The 20,403-nt window shown below is 42.2% G+C and overlaps 1 protein-coding gene across 2 annotated transcripts in view; it reads left to right on the top strand.

Annotated features, from left to right (window-relative positions):
- Positions 1 to 20,403, top strand: part of canx (calnexin) — a 49,469-nt gene that overhangs the window by 17,008 nt on the left and 12,058 nt on the right. For both annotated transcript variants that reach the window (XM_060837400.1, XM_060837399.1), the window contains exons 2-8: positions 701 to 862; positions 5,011 to 5,084; positions 8,386 to 8,444; positions 8,746 to 8,887; positions 10,488 to 10,569; positions 13,164 to 13,356; positions 13,799 to 13,988. In XM_060837400.1, coding sequence (XP_060693383.1) covers positions 704 to 862; positions 5,011 to 5,084; positions 8,386 to 8,444; positions 8,746 to 8,887; positions 10,488 to 10,569; positions 13,164 to 13,356; positions 13,799 to 13,988 — 899 coding nt within the window. In that variant the 5' untranslated portion in view covers positions 701 to 703. The remainder of the gene's footprint in view (positions 1 to 700; positions 863 to 5,010; positions 5,085 to 8,385; positions 8,445 to 8,745; positions 8,888 to 10,487; positions 10,570 to 13,163; positions 13,357 to 13,798; positions 13,989 to 20,403) is intronic.

Here is a 20,403-nt window from a genome sequence, read left to right on the forward strand (position 1 = left end):
TATGGCAGAGTCTGCTATTGGAGATGCATGTCTTTTCTATTTTAGAACTAGTTAATATGCCCAAAAGTTAATCTGTGTTTAGTTATTGAGAAACTAAAATCTTCTGAAGAATAAATTTTTTTTTTATTTGCTGAGATTTATTCGAGCACTGATCACTTGGTTAACTGACTGTGCAGTAGAAGGTTAGCTGCAGCACACTAGTCCCAATCACAGGCCAGTAGTGGTTAGAACTCTGGTATAACAATGACCATGGTGGGCTTCTCATCACTGTCAATACCATAAGACATAGGAGCAGAAATTAGGCCATTCAGTCCATGGTCTGCTCTGCCATTGAATCATGGCTGGTAAGTTTCTCAACCCCATTCTCCTGCTTTCTCCCTGTAACCCTCTGTCCCCTTCATACTCAAGAACTCCTCTATCTTCCTCTTGGATATGCTCAATGACTTGGCCTCTAGCCTTCTGTGGCAATAAATTCCTGAAATTTATCACTCTTTGGCTGAAGAAGTTTCTCCTTCATCCTAAAAGGTATTCTCTTTACTCATAGCAGCAACGGTATAATTCTTGGATTATTCAACACGAGCTTCCAAGACCTCTTTTTAACAAACTGTTATTGTTGAAAGTAAATTGAAAATATTCAAAATAAACTGACATTGGTGGTAAATTGAAACGTCGTTTAACATTGTTTTAACTCCATTCCCAGACTATGCAGCTGAAACTGTGGTTGGTGTTGGTGCTGCTGTTTGGCACTGCTGTAGTCCATGCTGAAGATGAAGACGAAGACGATACTGATATTGTTGAAGACGAGGATGACGAAAGCCCAATAGAAAGTGAGACAGAACCAAGCTCCCCACCACCACCCAAGGTGAGGATTGGCTCTTTCACTGAACACTATGTTAAACAATGTATTTGAGTTTCTCCACTACACACACACAATACAGTGGATCCTGGAGATTGGAAATAAAAACACAATTGGAAATACGTAGGTTTGGCAGCATCTGTGGAAAGAATTATTCATCTTTTGAATACAATATGACTCAGTTGAGGAGAGATAGGAATGTGTTCATTGACACAGGTTAAAGCATGCGATGGAGAGGATAAGAAGGCAAGGTCAGGGATGGATTGTGGGTGGAGAGTTAAATACAGAAGATACAATAGAACAAAAAACAGAGGGTGGACCAGAATTGGTGTTAGTAGTAGAATAAATACCACCCAAAAAATAATGAAGATGTAGACTGGAACTTAGCCCGGGAAAATTCAAAATTGTGGACAGAGGTCATGGTCTGGAGATGTTGAACACGTCGCTGAGTCCAGAGCCAGTAAAATACCTGATCAGAGCATGAGATGCAGATCCTCTCTTCGTATAGTGCCTCAATGTTTTCCTTTTCAATTAAATATCCTTTTCAAAGTTAGGTTGTTCCCACTCTGCTTTTTAGGGAGCCATGATGTCATGGTGCTGATGTTGGATTGGGGTGGACAAAGTCAAAAATCACCACAACAGAGTTATAGTCCAATAGGTTTATTTGAAACCACAAGCTTTTAGAGCCTCCCCCTGCCCACCCCCTTCCTCAGGAGGCTCCAAAAGCTGCGATTTGAAATAAACCTGTTCGACTATAATCTGGTGTTGTGTAATTTTTTTTCCTGTTTAGGAAGAGCATTCCAGATCCCTCCATATGCTACATTCATCTAACAGGTACATTCATCGTTGTGTCGTGGATTCTGACCCCTTTTGCCACTGGGGGCAAAAAGAATTCCTGATGTTTTCCACCAAATCCTCATAGTTTTAAATTTTAGTTTTCATTAAAGCTTCTTGACTCGCTCTGTTCTAATTTGAACTGCTTCAATGTATCCACTTTCATTCTTGTAAGTCCCCTCCACGTCCTGTTCAAGAGCATGATATTGTTCCGAGGGTAATTTTGAGGAAGGGTCACTGGACCTGAAATCGTTAACTCTGATTACCCTCCCCAGATGCTGCCAGACTTGTTGCGTTTTTCCAGCAATTTGTTTTTATTCCACACACTGGTTGCCTCTGGTCTTCTGCGCATGTCCTGCTAATTGCAAAGGATTTGCAGAACTACTAAAAGTTATGCGGTTTACTTTGGAAAGGGCACTGAAATAAAAGTTGCAACTAAAATGAGTCAGGCAACATTTGTGCAGAGAGCAACTGAATTAAAATTCCACAGAGTCAGATGTACAGCACTGAATTAAACCCTTTGGTCCAACTACTCCATGCCAACTAGGTATCCTAAATTAATCTAGTCCAATTTGCCAACACTTGGCCCATATCCCTCTAAACACTTCCTATTCATTTCCCCATCCAGATGCCTTTGAAATGTTGAAATTTTACCATTCTCCATCAATTCTTCTGGCAGCTCATTCCATACACTCACCACCCCCTGCATGAAAAGGTTGCCCCTTAGGTCTGTTTTTAATCTTTCCCTTCTCACCTTAAACCTATGGTGTCTAGTCTGGTTGCCATCTGAGACTTTTCATTACATTTGGGAAAAAGTTAAAGGTAAGAGGTTTGGAGCAAGATGTTGACAGTGTTAGGAAAAAACTTAAGGTTGGTGATATAGTGGAAGATTGTGACAGTGACAAAAGGGTTGGAGCTCCAAGGCCATTGAGAATGAAGGTTGGGCAAAAGAAGTAACAAAGTTATGCCAAGAGCAATTGCTAGTCAGTTTGCAGAATGCATGTCTGCAAATAAAATTCTGATCTTCTGGTAATCTGTCTTTTTTTTTGTATTTCTCCAGTGTTCCCTTGTTCCCACCTTGGCCTGATGTACTTTTGCAGTGAGGTTCAAAGTATGCTTAGGGGATAGCACATCATCTTTTATTAGGCACTTTTTGAGTTGACTAAACAAGCATTGTGATTTCACACTGGAAGCTCTTGTCACCTTAGCATCCTGTTCAGTGTTGTTTCTTGTTGTTTGTTTTCTTTGTCAGCAACATGTCTGCCCTTGGAAATCTTGTCCTGCTCTGTTTATTCCCTTTGGTCCTGCAGGACTAACATTTTCTGTTAGCCAGTCTCTTCTGCTTTCCATCCTATCATAGAACTACCATTTACTGTTTTGTCAGCAGTGATGGTCAGTGGCTTACACTGGAAGTATTCCTGCTCCTGTCCATTTATTCTAGGATGTCTCTCTGGCTGGTAAGAAACTAAAAGCTGGACATTGCAGCTGCTGGAAATTCAAATCAAACCAATGCCACAAGCTGCCTTGCAGCTCAGTGTTATGTACCTCGAATCACCCAATCAGGGTGGTTATTACAGGCAGAACTGGATATTTGTCCTGAGTAATATTTATCCTCCGCCAAAGACTCTGCAACCGATTAGGTGAAAGATTTGGTAAGTCGAGCTCCTGTCATGCTGGTCAGCCCTTGTTATCGGATTGACTTAAGTTTCAGTTCACTCCTGAGTTGTCAGATTATTTTTCCTTTTAGTTGCTTCTGGGAGCTTTCCATAAATACATTAAACAGTCTGGACATGCATATTGTGATGTTTTAGAAAAATAATTGATGTAATTGAAACTTGAATCATGAGAATTGAATATAAGGAGAGAACTGACTGCTTGGATTGGTGTAGGAAGGCTTGTACAATAAAAGTAGGGCCTTGGATAGTATTTTAGAATAAAAAGACCTATGGGTTCAGGTTTGATACTTTTGAAGCTTGCATCACATGTAGACAAGGTGGTTAAGGTGTTTAATGTGTTTGCGTTTATTGCCCAGACCTTTGAATACAGGAGTTGGATAGGTCATGTTGAGGTAGTATAGCACATTTGTGAGTCCTTTGTTGGAATACTATGTCTAGTTCTGGTCATCCTGTTATAGGAAAGATATTAAGCTGGAGAGGGTTTTAAAAACACTTGTCAGGATATCGTCGGAGATGGAGGGTTTGAGTTAAAACGAGGTTGGATCTCTTTTCACTGGAATGGAGGAACGTTGAGAGGTGACATTATAGGGATTTATAAAATCATTAGGGGTATAGATAAGGTAAATGACAGGTGTCTTTTCCCTAAGGTGGGTGAAACCACTCTTGGAAGATTGTGTCCAATTATGGTCACCCGACAATAGGAAAGATACTGAGGCTTTGGAGAGGGTGCAAAGAAGGTTTACCAGGATGCTGCCTGGACTGGAGAGATTGCCTTATGAAAGGTTAAATAAGCTTGGACATTTCTCTCTGGAGAGGAGGAGGAAGAGAACAGAAGTGAACTGAGGTGTACACCTGATTGAGGTGTACAAAATAATGAGTGGAATTGATAGTCAATAGCCAGAGATTTTTCCAAAGGGCGGGATTGACTGGCACACAGTCATAGTTTTAAGATATTAGGAAGAAGGTATAAAGGAGATGTCAGAGATAGGTCCTTTACACAGAGTTGTGAATGCATGGAATATGTTGCCAGCTGTGGTGGAAGCAGAGTCATTAGGGGCATTAAAGTGACTGCTGGAAATGCATGTGGATCGCAGTGAGTTGAAGGGTGCATCGATTAAGTTACTATATTTTACATTAGGATTAAACCTTGCCACAACATCATGGGGCAAAGGGCTTGTTCTGTGCTGTACTTTTCTACAATAAATCCTGCAAACTGCACTAGGAGGAGACTTGACCATGACATTAAAGGGTCTGTACCTTCAAATGTTGAGAGTCTGAGAATGATACACATCACATTTTATTTTTCTCCTTAGGTAGCCTTAATTGGTATTGACCTTTTTTTTTCGAAACCACAAGTCCCTGTGCCAGATGAACTTGAAATATGATGGACAAATAGAGTTGAAGACATACAAAAAAAAGTTTTAAAACTTGTGTGTCTTTCCTTTGGGAACAGTGGAAATTAAATATTTCACACCTAGGCAGGTGACAGTACACTTAGAGGATTGAGGGAAGAGCTGTTGGAGTTGGTTTATGTTTTGATCAAGGTTTAAGATATGTGTAGACTCAACACTGAGAGTGGTACTTTCTCCAGTTAGTGCAACATGGACTTTGTAAATCATCCACGTTGTTTGTGTTGCTTTGCAGGTCACGTACCGGGCCCCTGTTCCAACTGGACAAGTGAATTTTGTCGAGTCATTTGATAAAGGGACACTGGAAGGGTAAGAATGACATCGAGGTTATAAAATTTAAGCTATCCTCCTAGTATTCTGGTGATGCATTGGAACAGACTGCTGTGCATGGTTTGTGTTCGTTCTGCCTCCACCCAGCGCCCCATCTTTTAAACTGTTCACTTTTTCCTGTTCAATAAACAGCGAAAAGCTTACTGTCATAAACTGTGAATAGTGAATGTGTCACAGAAATGCCATCTTCCAGTCCAGTGCTCGCTTCATACAATGCTGCAGAGTTTATTTATAGAATTTGCTATGATATCATCGAGCCCTTTGTGTTGAGCTCAGATAGGGTTTTTTTTTGGAAGCAGCCATGTAACTGCAGTGCATATGTGACTGCTATATCTTGTATCATTCTTAATGAAAAATTATAAATTACTCAGCTAAGCTGTACGAATTATGTGCGCACTGGGCGGAATGAGTCAGTACCATGGCTATCCAACCTCCTAAGGAGGATTTAAAATTTATGCTGGCCAATGTTAACTAGTTTAGAAAAGACTGTCTAGAAAAATCCCATCACTTGTTCCAAGGTTACCCTTTGTGATCATTTTTAAACTCTGGAATGAGTAATAAAAGAAGATACACATGTCTGAGAAAGAAATATTTGCATTTCACCAGGACTTTAGGATGTCTGAATGTACTTTATAGCTAACATTGTACTCTTTGAAACATTTGTATTTAAAGTTTTCATTGGATTTGGGCATCACTGGTGCGGCCAAGATTTCATTGTCAATCCCTAATTGCCCTTTAACTGTTGAGCCCCCTTCCTGAAATTGTGACAGTTTGTCATGTATGTACACAGTGCTATCAGAGGGGAAGTGCCAGGATCTTAAGCCAGCAAACGGAAAAGAATGCCAATGTTCAAGTTAGTGGTGTGGTTTAGGTGGGAACTTGCAGACGGTGACATTCAATGCATCTGCCCTTGCCCTTCTAAGCTCTAAAATTGTCATTTCAGACAGTGCCATTGAAGGAGTCTTGGTGAGTTGCTACAGTGCATGAAATTGTCATTCTCAAAGGAGAGAATGAATGTTCGGTATGATGGATGGGCTGGTTATTATCCTTAATGGTGTTGAGCTTCTTTAGTTGTAGTTCTCTAGATAAGCTGAGATTTTCATCATGCTCTTGACTTTACCTTTGACAGGTGGGCAAGCATTGAAGATCCAGGAATTGTTTCTCTCCATAGAAAAACTGTCTCTGGCCTGTTTTTTTTTTAGCCATAGTACTTGTATGGTTGATCCAGTTGAGATTCTGGTCCATGATATGCCCCTGCGATATTGATACTCAGGAATTTCATAATGCCATTGAATGTCATGGAGAGATGGGTTTTGTCCAGCACTTTAGCATTGATGTCACTTGTCTAGTATGACAGATATATCTTGGACAGTATTGGTGCTCGTAACCCTGCCTTGGTAGTGGGCACTGATGTTCATTCTATACCCTTTCTGCTATTATTGCCTTAACACTGAAGTTCTGAGGCAGGGTGTCATGTGGTAATTGGAAGGTTCCATTGACCTTGATTGATTAACATTATACCATGGGACTTCACAGGGCCTGGAGCAATGTGCATTTAAAAGCTATTGAATAACCACTTCAACATTCTGCGTGTGGGCTTCTGGTTTGGGAAATCACTATTGCTGCGCATGCACTTATGAGGCCTGTATAGAGGAAAAAAATACAACGCTGGTCTGGAGTCAATGTTAAGGTCTGCCGCGGAAACTCCCACCCCACAATACATCACAACACCACCTTCTCTGCTGCAGGCAGGGTATACCCAGGGATGATGATGGTGATGACCTAGGATATTGCTGTTAAGGTCTAATTCAGTGCATGCGATTATGTTGGGCTGTTGCTTCCTGGCTAAGCAGGGCAGTTCTCCCAATTTTATGTCCTCCAGTATTAGTGGGGATGACTTTGCCAGATAGAGAGGGCTCTGTGCCTTCCTCATTTTTGTACCATTTTGGTAATCTGTACCTCATTACTGCCAAAACCAATCCGTTTCTTGTTGAGAACTGAAAGCTGTATTGCAGGTACAGTTTTCTTAAAGCTTTGTATTGATGAAGCATCATGTCATCTCACAGTATTCAAGCCCCAGAAAATAAAGGTAAGTTTTTCTAAACCTTTTCGTTAACTGATGACAGAAGGTAGTGAACAAAACCATTTTGCTCTAGCAGGTTGGTTAACTTTGGACTCGGTTGTATCACAGGTCTTGAGAAAGCAGTAGCTTAGTGAAGAGAGGTTACTGGGTTAGTAATAGAGAAGCCTGGCTCGGGATCCAGAAACTGAGTTTAAATCCTACCATATCAGCTGGAGAACCTGAAGTCAGATAATTAAATAAACGTGACATAAATTGTATCAGTAATTGTTACCAGTTTGTCATTAAAACTGCATATGGTTTTCTCTCAGATTCCATTCTGTAAAAGGAATCTTTTTCTAGTCTTAGTTCTATATGATCCAGATCCATGGCTGACTTTGAACTGGCCTGTGAAATGAGCCAGCAAGCCACTCTGTATTCAAAAGGTGGTCATCACCTTTTTCTCAAAGGCAGTTGGGTAGTGGTAGTGTGATGTGTTGTAGTTCATTTGGAGAGTGCTTTACCATGCATGCTGCAGTCTGAAGCTGTGCATAACAGACTTGAACATCTTTCCATCATGTGACTGACCTTGAATCTCTGCCATTACTGCCAGTCAGTGTTTGTTGGAAAAATTTGCAAGTTTATTTTTCAACATGTTTGGCTGCATTATGTCCTAGAGTGGAATTCAAGCCCAAATCATCTAGCTCAATGACAGGAATACAGTCCACTGCACTGAAAGATGGACACTGGGGGCAATTAGAATTGAGCAAAAAGTATTAACCTTGTCAGCAATCCGTGCATTCCATGAATTAAGTTCAAACTTGAAATAGTGTGAATTGTGTGTGTAGGGCAAGTGATATCAGCTCGAGAATTAATCCAGAGAAATAGGTAATGTTCTGGGGATCCAGGTTAGAATCTTGCGATGGCACTTGGTGAATTAAGAGTTGAATGATAATGCAACTGTTGTAAGTTGGCAAAATCCAACTGGTTCACTAATATCCTGTAGGGAAAGAAAGTGCCATCCTTACTTGGTTTGGTCTGTGTGAGACTCTGGACCCACGCTGACGTGGTTGTCTTTTAACTGACCTCTGAACCATTAAAGATGGGCGATAAGTGCCAACCTGACCAGCGATGCACACATGCTACAAATTAATTTTTTAAAAAGTTTCTGAATTTTGAGATTTGTCATTTGGTGTGTTTCGTTTTCTTTTTGCAACATAGCTGGATTGTTTCCAAAGCTAAAAAAGAGGACGCTGATGAAGACATTGCAAAGTATGATGGTAAGACTTTTAAGGATTTTTATATGGTGTATGTGATTTGAAGGTGTGTCGTCCGTTCCAGTCACTGCTCCTCAAAAATGATGAAATGGTTTTGGAGAGGGTGCAACAAAGACTGGGCTTATCAACATGGCTTCGTTAACTGTTCTAAATGATGAATTATATTTATTTTACTTTGAGGATATTGGTATTTTGGCGATTGCAGTAGATTTTTCAGATATTGGGAGCGGGTGAAATATTAGCCAGTGGGTAGGCATCCATAATTGCACATAATGAGGGTAAGTTTGTGTGTATTTTTTTTCAGGAAAGTGGGACATGGAAGAAATGAAGAACACGAAACTTCATGGGGACAAGGGGCTGGTTCTTAAAACTCGTGCAAAGCATCATGCAATCTCAGCTTTGCTTGATCGACCATTCATATTTGACAACAAGCCACTAATTATCCAGTAAGTGTGCCTTAATCACCTAATTTTTTTTAAAAAGGTATTTTTAAGGGCAGTTAATCTTGGGCTGGGGTTTCATTTTGTCACGTTTTGTGATGGGCTTGATTATTTTAAACCCCTTTTAACCAGATGATCTAACTCGCCCTTTGTTCATTTACATCTCAGTAATGAAGTGAATGCTGAAGTCCACCATGATAGCACTGTCTTCAGGCAAAAGCAATTTCAAAACTTCAAGTTGAAGCCTAAGTCAGGGCCTTCAAATAGGATATCACTTGGCCAATTTTGTTTGTACCAGCTCTTCAGTGGATTTATTCAAATAATTACATGCCCCCACCTCCCCAATCCTTCCTGGTTCTTTCCACATAGCCCTGTAAATTATTTTCCTTCAAGTGTTTATCCACTTCCATTTTGCAAGTTACTGTTGACTCTGCTTTTGACACACTAGTGGTGATCAGAACAATAATAAAGATTCGAGGCACAATTCTTGTGTTGCCTTTAGTTCTGAAAAAGCTGTCCTCCTAGTTACTATTACTTCTGCCAAAGTAACGATTTATCTTCTATTTACGTTGACAAAGATGTGCACATTGATCATGCTAAATTGTCCATAGTGTGTTCGAGGATGTGTAGGTTGGGGGTAAATGGAGTGATTGGGAATGGGTTTGGGTGGGATACTCTTCTGAAGATGGGTATGTACTTGTAGGGTCGAAGGGCCTGTTTCCACGCTGTAGGGATTCTATGATTCTCTATGAAAGATTTTTCATGTTTCTGAACAGCCACATCAAATTTCCCCTCCTACATGCTCTGCTCAGATTGGGAGGTACTGGGGTTGATGAACTTGATGTCTTGGCCAGATGAGCCACTCGATGCAGTCCAACAGAGTGGGAGGATGCAGACAAGCTTCAGCGGTCATTAGGAACGGTTTTAAGTTCCAGTACTACTTTGCCAACAGCTACAACATCTCAAACTGATTTAAAAATTGAATTCAAATTTCACCATCTGCTATGGTAGGATTCGAGTCCGTGTTTCCAGAGCATTGGACTGGGGTTCTGGATTACTAAACCAGTGATATTGCCACTACACTGGCTACCCTAGGTTGATAGATGGGTCATTAACTAGCTTTCGGCAAAAAGTTCTGCAATTGGATCTGCACCTAGAAGCACTCCACCTCAGACAGGTAGCTAAGCAGAAGGTCACCTGCAGTAACATTGCCAAACAGATCCAGCTGGTGACATCTGTAGGCTCGGGGTACTTTTTACTCCAGAGTCCGGTCCAATACTCTTTTTTTTGTAAAATTGAACCTGATGTCCTAGGGAGTTTCACGCTACCTTTGTTCTGCATTTGACTCATTCTTACCAATGCCTGCCAAAACTGGTACAGATCAGTAAGTCCAAGCCCTTATCTCCCCGCTGACAACTAATTAATCTTAAACAAAATGTGCTCTTGGTAAATGCATTGTTTGGTATCTCCAAGTATAACGTAATGCAGGTTGTTGGACTTGTAACTTGTCCACTGTCCCAAAGTGCTGACTATTTGGTGTACAAAAACTTTGCAAACTGAAAGATGATTTATTTTCATTTTTCCGGAAAAAATTTGTGCTTTTTAGATATGAGGTGAACTTTCAGAATGGAATTGAATGTGGCGGGGCATATATTAAGCTACTTTCGAAAACCAAAGACCTAATTCTGGTGAGTTGGGTTTTGTTTCTGCATTTCAGATGGGCATTGTCAGTACTACATTTTGCACTTATTGCTTGCTGGAATCCTTTTTGTAGTTCAAGATTATCATCTCAACAATCAAAATTGTGTTGATTAGACCTTGAGTCCAGTGTCCTCAGCCAATTGGAAATTATGCTTCAGTTCTGTATTCAGAGTACTGCACAGTTTGAAGTGTGGTGCTAAACAAAGGTTCTACCAGTCCATTCTCATTTCTTCCTCGTGTCTATATCTTGGTACTGTGCCATATAGCATGTTTATCCATTGCTTGGACATTCTTTCTGAGTGTGAACCTCATTGATCAGGATAGCATTTTATGCTCATCCCCAGTGTTTTTATTGATTTATATGGGATCTGAGCTTTGGCTGTTTCTGCATTTCTTGTCCATCCTTAGATGTCCATGTGAAGGTAGTGATGAGTTGTCTTTTTGAACCAGTGCAGGACCTTCACAATGTTGAAAGGGAAGGGAGTTCCAGGATTTTGACCCAGCAGCAATGAACAAATGTGCGTTGTATTTGAGTCATAGAGATGTACACCATGGAAGCAGACCCTTCTGTCCAACTGTCCATGCTGACCAGATACTCCAACCCAATCTAGTCCCACCTGCCAGCACCTGGCCCATATCCCTCCAAACCCTTCCTATTCATATATGCATCCAAATACCTCTTAAATGTTGCAATTGTACCAGTCTCCACCACTTTCTCTGGCAGCTCATTCCATACACGTCCCACCCTCTGCGTGAAAAAGTTGCCCCTTGGGTCTCTCTTCCCTCTCCCCCTAAACCAATGCCTGCTAGTTCTGGACTCCCTGACCCCAGGGAAAATACTTTGTCTATTTATCCTATCCATGCCCGTCATAATTTTGTAAACCTTTATAAGGTCACCCCTCAGCCTTCGACACTCTAGGGAAAACAGCCCCAGCCTGTTCAGCCTCTCCATATAGCGCAAATCCTCCAACCCTGGCAATATCCTTAAATCTTTTCTGAACCTTTTCAGGTTTCACAACATCTTTCCGATAGGAAGGAGACCATAATTGCATGCAATGTTCCAACAGTGACCTAACCAGTGTCCTGTGTAGCAGCAACATGACCTCCCAACTCCTGTACTCAATACTCTGACCAATAAAAGAAAGCATTCCAAACGCTGCCTTCACTATCCTATCTCCCTGTGACTCCACTTTCAAGGAGCTGTGAACCTGAACTCCATGGTCTTTGTTCAGCAAAACTCCCTAGGACCTTACCATTAGTGTATAAGTTCTCCTAAAAGATTTGCTTTCCCAAAATGCAGCACCTCGCATTTGAGTTAAACTCCATCTGCCACTTCTCAGCCCATTGGCCCATCTGATCAAGATCCTGTTGTAATCTGAGGTAACCCTCTTTGCTGTCCACTACACCTCCAATTTTGGTGTCATCTGCGAACTTACTAACTGTGCCTCTTATGCTAACATCCAAATCATTTATGTAAATGACAAAAAATAGAGGACCCAGCACTGATCCTTGTGGTACTCCACTGGTCACAGGCTTCCGGTCTGAAAAAAAACCCTCCACCACTACCCTCTGTATTCTACCTTTTGAGCCAGTTCTGTATCCAAATGGCTAGTTCTCCCTTTATTTCGTGAGACCTAACCTTGCTAACCAGTCTCCCATGGGGAACATTGTCGAACACCTTAGTGAAGTCCATAAAGATCACATCTACTATTCTGCCCTCATCAATCCTCTTTGTTACTTCAAAAAATTCAATCAAGTTTGTGAGACATGATTTCTCCCACACAAAGCCATGTTGACTATCTCTAATCGGTCCTTGCCTTTCCAAATACATGTAGATCCTGTCCCTCGGGATTCCCTCCAACAACTTGCCCACCACCGAGGTCAGGCTCACTGGGAAGGAAGGTAGGCGAGAGTGCTGATGGAGATAGGGGTAATTGTGATGGGTCGGAGAGGAAGGTGGAGCGGATCGGTGGGAAGGAAGATAGACAGGTCGTGAGGACGATGCAGAATTCCAGGAAAAGGAGTGTGTCAGAGGTGAAGTTAAGGTCAGGATGGAATGTGTTGGTGAAATTGAACTGTTCAACTTCCTCTTGGGAGCATGAGGTGGTGCTGATACAGTCAATGTAGTGGAGGAAAAGTTGGGGAATGGTGCCAATGTGGCTGCAGAAGATGAACTGTTCCACGTACCTGATGAAGAAACAGACATAGCTGGGGCCCATGTGGGTGCCCATGGCTAACACTTTGGTCTGGAGGAAGTATGAGAATTCAAAGGGAAAATTGAGGGTGAGGACCAATTCAGCCAAATGAATGAGTTGTAGTTGTCTATCAGTGTTTCATATACTGGGTGAGTGTTGCTGTCCTGATGTCACAAAATGCGGATTTATGTTTTCCTCTTTTCTGGTTTCCTATTTTGTCATATCCTGAAGAACAATTCACCTTCTCTGATCTACTTTGTGATTCCATTGCTCTTCGATCCCTTTGTTTCATCATCACTTTCAAAGGACTTTAAGAAATTTTGTTTCTGGTTGCAACAGGTTTAGACTTAGTAAAATTCTAATTCACTTATTTCTTTCCTACATAGGAGAAGTTTTATGACAAAACTCCATACACCATCATGTTTGGCCCTGACAAATGTGGTGAAGATTACAAACTCCACTTCATCTTCAGACACAAGAATCCCAAAACTGGAGAGTACGAGGAGAAACATGCAAAGCGTTCAGATGTGGACCTGAAAAGCTATTATACTGACAAGAAGACTCACCTGTACTCACTAGGTACTGTTCAACAAAATTATTAGCCCAACAGGTTTATTTGGAAGCACGAGCTTTCGGACCACTGCTCCTTCCAGAGGGGATTGTGGATACTCCACAGGTATCTGATAAAGGAGTAGTGCTCTGAAAGCTAGTCCTTCCAAATAAACTTGTTGGACTATAACCTGGCTTTGTGAATTTTAATTTTGTACACCCCAGTCCAACTCCAGCACCTCCAAATCAAAATTATTAGCAGCTGTGTCGTCACCACCTGGAACCTTTCCTTGTAGCAGCCAATTTATTTGCAAGGAACCTCCACTAAAAGCAGAACTCAGATTTTCAAATTCTGTGAATCATCAGTGCTGGGAGATTGTTCCCAGGAAATGGGCGTCTTTTACATCCACTTGTATTGATGTAAGGTATGTTAATTGTTTATTAAACTAAACCTTTTCTCTCCCTATTGTAGTGCTTAACCCTGACAACACCTTTCAAATCTTGATTGACCAGACTATGGTCAACAGTGGCAGCCTTCTTGAAGACATGACTCCTCCTGTCAATCCTCCAAAAGATATTGAAGATCCAGATGACCAGAAACCAGAAGACTGGGATGAGAGACCCAAAATTGCTGACCCTGATGCAGTCAAACCTGATGACTGGTGAGTAATGTAGTTGGTTGATGACCTCTGATTGGGATATCATGAGTTCAGGTCTTGCCGTGTGTTTCAAGCCAGGCTGTTCATAATGTTGATGTCTTGCTTCAGTTTCTATAACACTGTCTTTTTCTACTCCATCATAGTTCATCTGCTTATCCTGACTTGCTGAGGTAGATACTGGAAATCAAATTCATCTATTCCTGGAATCATCGTAGATATTAAAATTTAATCGAAATAACAAAAATCCCAATTTGCCTCGGACAGCTTCCAAGAATAAAAGTAAATCTCACCAGGTTATTTCAGTATCGGTAACAATAACTATTTAAAGTCTGGTTGAAGATTTGTAGCTCGGGTGTCCGTTGTTGTGGTTCTGTTCGCCGAGCTGGAAGTTTTTGCTGCAAACGTTTTGTTCCCTGGCTAGGGAACATCATCAATGCTCTTGGAGCCTCCTGTGAAGCGCTGCTTTGATGTTTCTTCCAGTATTTATAGTGGTTTGTTCTTGCCGCTTCCGGGTGTCAGTTTCAGCTGTAGTAGTTTGTATGTGGGGTCCAGGTCGATGTGTCTGTTGATGGATGTTCTTGCCGCTTCCGGGTGTCAGTTTCGGCTGTAGTGGTTTGTATATGGGGTCCAGGTCCATGTGTCTGTTAATGGAGTTTGTGGATGAATGCCATGCCTCTAGGAATTCCCTGGCTGTTCTCTGTCTGGCTTGTCCTATGATAGTGGTGTTTTCCCAGTCAAATTCATGTTCCTGGTTGTCTGAGTGTATGGCTACTAGGGATAGCTGGTCGTGTCGTTTTGTGGCTAGCTGATGTTCATGGATGCGGATTGTTAGCGGTCTTCCTGTTTGTCCTATATAGTGTTTTGTGCAGTCCTTGCATGGTATTTTGTAAACTACATTAGTTTGGCTCGTGCTGGCTATTGGGTCCTTTTGTTCTAGTGAGTTGTTGTGAGCGTGGCTGTTGGTTTGTGTGCCGTTATGAGTCCTAAGGGTCGCAGTAGTCTGGCTGTCAGTTCTGAGACGCTCCTGACGTATGGTAGTGTGGCTAGTCCTTTTGGTTGTGGCAAGTCCTCGTTCCGTGGTCTATCTCTTAGGCATCTGGTGATAACGTTGCGTGGGTATCCGTTTTTGGCGAATACCTTGTATAGGTGTTCCTCTTCCTCTTTTCGCAGTTCTGGTGGTAGGACAGATAACCAAAGCGGACCAGCAAAGAATGAAACCTGAAAGCAACAACACCCCCAGATTCTACGGACTACCCAAAGTACACAAACCAGACATCCCACTCAGACCCATAGTATCACTACCAGGGACACCAGCATACAAACTGGCCAAAGAACTACTACAAAAACTGAAACACCTAGTCAGCGGATCCAAACACTCCATACAATCAACACAGGAATTCTTGGACATCATCAGGAATACACACATAGACAAAGAAGAAACCATGATCTCCTTCGACGTGACGGCACTGTTCACATCAATTGACAAAACCCTAGCCAGAGAAACAATAGCCAACCTACTGGACATACATAACAGAACACAGGAGGCCGAACCTATCAACAAGGACGGCATACTTAAACTACTAGACCTGTGCCTCACCACACACTTTACATTCAACAATCAGATATACGAACAAATCAACGGAACACCCATGGGATCACCAATCTCGGGACTCATAGCAGAGGTAGTTATGCAAAGGTTAGAACATACAGCCCTACCACAAATCCAACCCAAACTCTGGATCAGATACGTCGATGACACCTTTGTAATCATCAAAAACACAGAAATAGAAAAAACACACCGAATCATCAACGCCACACTCACAGGAATCCCATTCACGAGAGAAGAGGAAAAGGATAGCCAACTCCCATTCCTAGACGTGTTAGTAGAGAGAACACCCAACGGAGAATTCACCACAAGGATACACAGGAAACTAACACACACAGACCAAGTCCTAAACTATGAAAGTAACCACCCCAACACACACAAACGAAGCTGCATCAGGACACTATTCAAAAGAGCCACAACACACTGCAGTACACCAGAACTGCGAAAAGAGGAAGAGGAACATCTATACAAGGTATTCGCCAAAAACGGATACCCACGCAACTTTATCACCAGATGCCTAAGAGATAGACCACGGAACGAGGACTTGCCACAACCAAAAGGACTAGCCACACTACCATACGTCAGGAGCGTCTCAGAACTGACAGCCAGACTACTGCGACCCTTAGGACTCATAACAGCACACAAGCCAACTTCCACACTCAGACAACAACTCACTAGAACAAAGGACCCAATAGCCAGCACGAGCCAAACTAATGTAGTTTACAAAATACCATGCAAGGACTGCACAAAACACTATATAGGACAAACAGGAAGACCGCTAACAATCCGCATCCATGAACATCAGCTAGCCACAAAACGACACGACTAGCTATCCCTAGTAGCCATACACTCAGACAACCAGGAACATGAATTTGACTGGGAAAACACTACCATCATAGGACAAGCCAGACAGAGAACAGCCAGAGAATTCCTAGAGGCATGGCATTCATCCACAAACTCCATTAACAGACACATGGACCTGGACCCCACATGCAAACTACTACAGCTGAAACTGACACCCGGAAGCGGCAAGAACAAACCACTATAAATACCAGAAGAAACATCAAAGCAGCGCTTCACAGGAGGCTCCGATAGCACTGATGTTCCCTAGCCAGGGAACGAAACGTTTGCAGCAAAAACTTCCAGCTCGGCGAACAGAACCACAACAATAACTATTTGTTGTAACATGTTTAACTTGAACAAGACAGTAAAAGAACAGGAGTTCTCATTCAGAAGTCAAAACTTTTTCCTTTTTAAAACTCCCATGCATGCACAGGGTAAAAGCAGACAAAATACGAATGAATGGACAGTGGTAGCCAGGGGAACACCGTTCAGAATTGCCAGTCCAAATCACAAAACTAGATGGACTGGTTTTATAAATAACCTTTTTAATTCCTTGCTGATGCCTTGATGTTACCTGCACAGTGGTGATCAGTTTGTACTTCGAGTTTCTTGGTCAGACACAGAGTCTTTCTGATTGTTTACCTTTTTAGTATCATTTCTTTAAAAATCTCTAAGTGATGCTCAGCTGTTTCAATAGAAAATTGGAGAACAACTGTTCAGAAAGAATGAACTAACTAATCTCTGTGGGTATCCTTGCTTCTTTGTTGGACTCCCCTCTAAAATTGGTTAAAATGTAACCTGACTGTACAGAATCATTGAGCTGTCCCAACACATTCTAATTGATGCTAGTTCAACTGTCCTCAAAAAGTAACTTTGTCTCATGCATCAGTTACCTTCACTAGTTGTTCTACAGCTACACTTGCACCTTCTCCCCTTTTTGAAAGCCTTTATGTTCTCAATGTTTAGTCTGTATCCAAAAAAATAAGACCCTCATCCATTCTCTTATCTCCAGCCTCCTTCCGGTGCTTTACTGACTGACCTCTATCTTCCATTCTATACCATAAGTATGTGCTTACCCATACTCTCTTGGTGATATTGTAATTGACACAAAGTCACATTCACCTCTCACTCACTAAAATTCCATTTCAGTTTTTTAGATTAGATACAGTGTGGAAATAGGTTCTTCAACCCAACAGGTTCATACAGACCTTCCGAAGAGTAACCCACCCAGACCCGTTCCCCTCCCTAAACTTACACCTGACTAATGCACCTAACACATGGCCAATTCACCTGGCCTGCACATCTTTGGAGTGTGGAAGGAAACCAAAGCACCCAGAGGAAACCCACGCAGACACAGGCAGAATGTGCAAACTCCGCATAGACAGTTGCCAGAGGGGGGAATCGAACCCGGGTCTCTGGCGCTGAGAGGCTAACCACTGAGCCACCGTGCTGCTCGTTTCCAAATTACACACACTTTTCCCCCAACCCTCATTGCTTCACACACTCGCCACAGGAAATGACATCACCAACCCAAAGATACATTTCGATTGAGAAGGGAGTCGAAGGTTATTGGTGTTGTGGGGATACAGGCAGGAAAGTGGACCTGAAACCATAAGCAGATCAGCCATGTTCTTATTGTATGGTAGGACGGGTTCGACGAGTAAAATGGCCTACTCCTGTTCCTGTGGGGAGCAGTTGGCTGGTTTCTGATCAACAGGATTGATTTCAGTTTCCATACTGACTGAAGTTATCATGAAGGTCCCACATTTTCAATCTTGTCCCTATTTATTTGAGGCATGGTGACTCTGAGGTTAAACTCTGCACCGGTCAGCTCTCTGAGAGTGAAGCTTATGGTCCTCTGGGACTGTGGTGACTATACTTCAGCATATTGGTTGCTGCAAAGCACTTTGGGGTGCCCTAAGATGGTATAAAAATGCAGGCCTGTTTATTTCTGGTATCTCATTGGTTTATGTATATTCTGGATTTGTATGACTATCGAGCCTTATTTAAAGGTAATATTTAAAAATACATTATCTGAACACTTCAAACTTTCTGCTGTGCAATGAAGGTCCTTTTGAATACCTTTTGATCTCTGCCTAGACTGATAACTAACATTTACTGTAGCTTGTTCCATGTTTTGTCTGAAATTATTCTTGTGCATCCTCTACACTTTCATCCTCTTCTGTGGATTACAGCACAGACCATTTGTTTCATTGCTTCTCCACTTCATAAAACACAATCTATTGTGGCTGATTCTTAATTTCACAATTTTTTCTGTGGTGCAGCAGATGTGCATTTAAATTTAATTTCATTTTAGATTCAAAGATGAGTTATTCTGTGGGCTTAGATAATTATAAATGAGGCTAACTGTTGCCTGTGGAACTGTTATTACTTTGTTTCCTTTGTTCTTTGAGTTGCTGGACTGGTATATTGCTCAATAAGATCTGAAGACACAATAAGAAATAGTTTATATAGTCACCAGGACCCTGGTATTATCTAAGGCTTGATTAATATATGCATCTCTCTCTGGAATGGCTGCAGTTTGTTGAGGCTCATTCACTTCTGCATCTTTGTAGTTACAGCCATGATTCTAGCTCTGCTATTTTCAGTCACTGCCCTTCAATTTCTACTACTTATCCCATTCTGATTTGAAAGTTACTATTGAATCTGTTCACATTGCTTTTGGAGGCAGCACTTGGCAAATACTCAGTTGATTGTGGTGCTGGAAAAGCACAGAAGGTCAGGCAGCATCTAAGGAGCAGGAAAGTTGACATTTCAGGCAAAAGCCCTTTATCAGGAATGAGGCTGGGAGCCTTGGGGCTGGAGAGATAAATGGGGGTGGGGGCAAAGTGGATGGAGGTGGAGGTTAATGATAGTTTGGAGGGGGAGGGTGGAGTGGATAGGTGGGAAGGAAGATGGACAAGTCATGAGGGTGGTGCTGAGCTGCAAGGTTGAGGATGTAGCAGACCCTGTTAATTTCTCTCTTTGAATCCTCCCACTTTCTCCCAGGTGAAAGGGGTCACCATGGGCCCCATCTTCACCTGTCTCTTTTCCAGCTAAGTGGAACAGTTCTATCTTCCACAGTTACACCGGCACCACTCCCTGCCTTTCCCTCTGCTACATTGATGACTACATCGGCACCACCTCGTGCTCCCACTTGAAGGTTGAACAGTTCGTCAACTTCACCAACACATTCCACCCCAACCTTAAGTTCACCTGGACCATCTCCAACACCTTCCTGGACCTCTCCAATTCCATCAACAGTGACCGACTCAACGCTGACATCTTCTACAAACCCACCAACTCCAGCAGCTACCTGGATGACGCTTCCTCCCACCCTGCCTCCTGCAAAAATGCCATCCCTTATTCCCAATTCCTCTGCCTCCGCCGCATCTGCTCCCAGGAGGACCAGTTCCACCATAGAACAGATGGCCTCCTTTAAAGATCGCAATTTCCTCCCTCACGTGGTTGATGCCCTCCAGCACATCTCATCCACTTCCTGCACTTCTGCTGTTGAGCCCCACCCCTTCAAGGACAGAACCTTATCTGCAACCCCACCCCTTCCCATTTATTTTCCAGCCCCGAGGCTCCCCTCCTCCTTCCTGATGAAGGACTTATGTCCGAACAGTCAATTTTTCTGCCCCTTGGATGCTGCCTGATCTGTGTTTATCCAGCACCACATTCTCTACTTTAATCTCCAGCATCTGCTGTCCTCACTTTCACTTTGCTCACGGTTTTCCATTTTAAAAAATATTTGAAGGAGGCAACTTTTATATCTTGATGTATCTGTGAACAGTAGTTCTTTGGGTATGTGGAAAGCACCCTTGTGGAAAGCAGTCAATGTTTTATGTCCGAGCACCATTCCTGAGGATTAAACAAATAATCCATGGATGAGAGTGGAGCAGAGATGGGGAAGAGTTACATTATTGTTACATATTTTGTGTATAGAGTGAAACTAAGACTTAGTCT

Source organism: Hemiscyllium ocellatum, chromosome 16, assembly GCF_020745735.1.
Source record: "Hemiscyllium ocellatum isolate sHemOce1 chromosome 16, sHemOce1.pat.X.cur, whole genome shotgun sequence".
NCBI lineage: Eukaryota > Metazoa > Chordata > Chondrichthyes > Orectolobiformes > Hemiscylliidae > Hemiscyllium > Hemiscyllium ocellatum.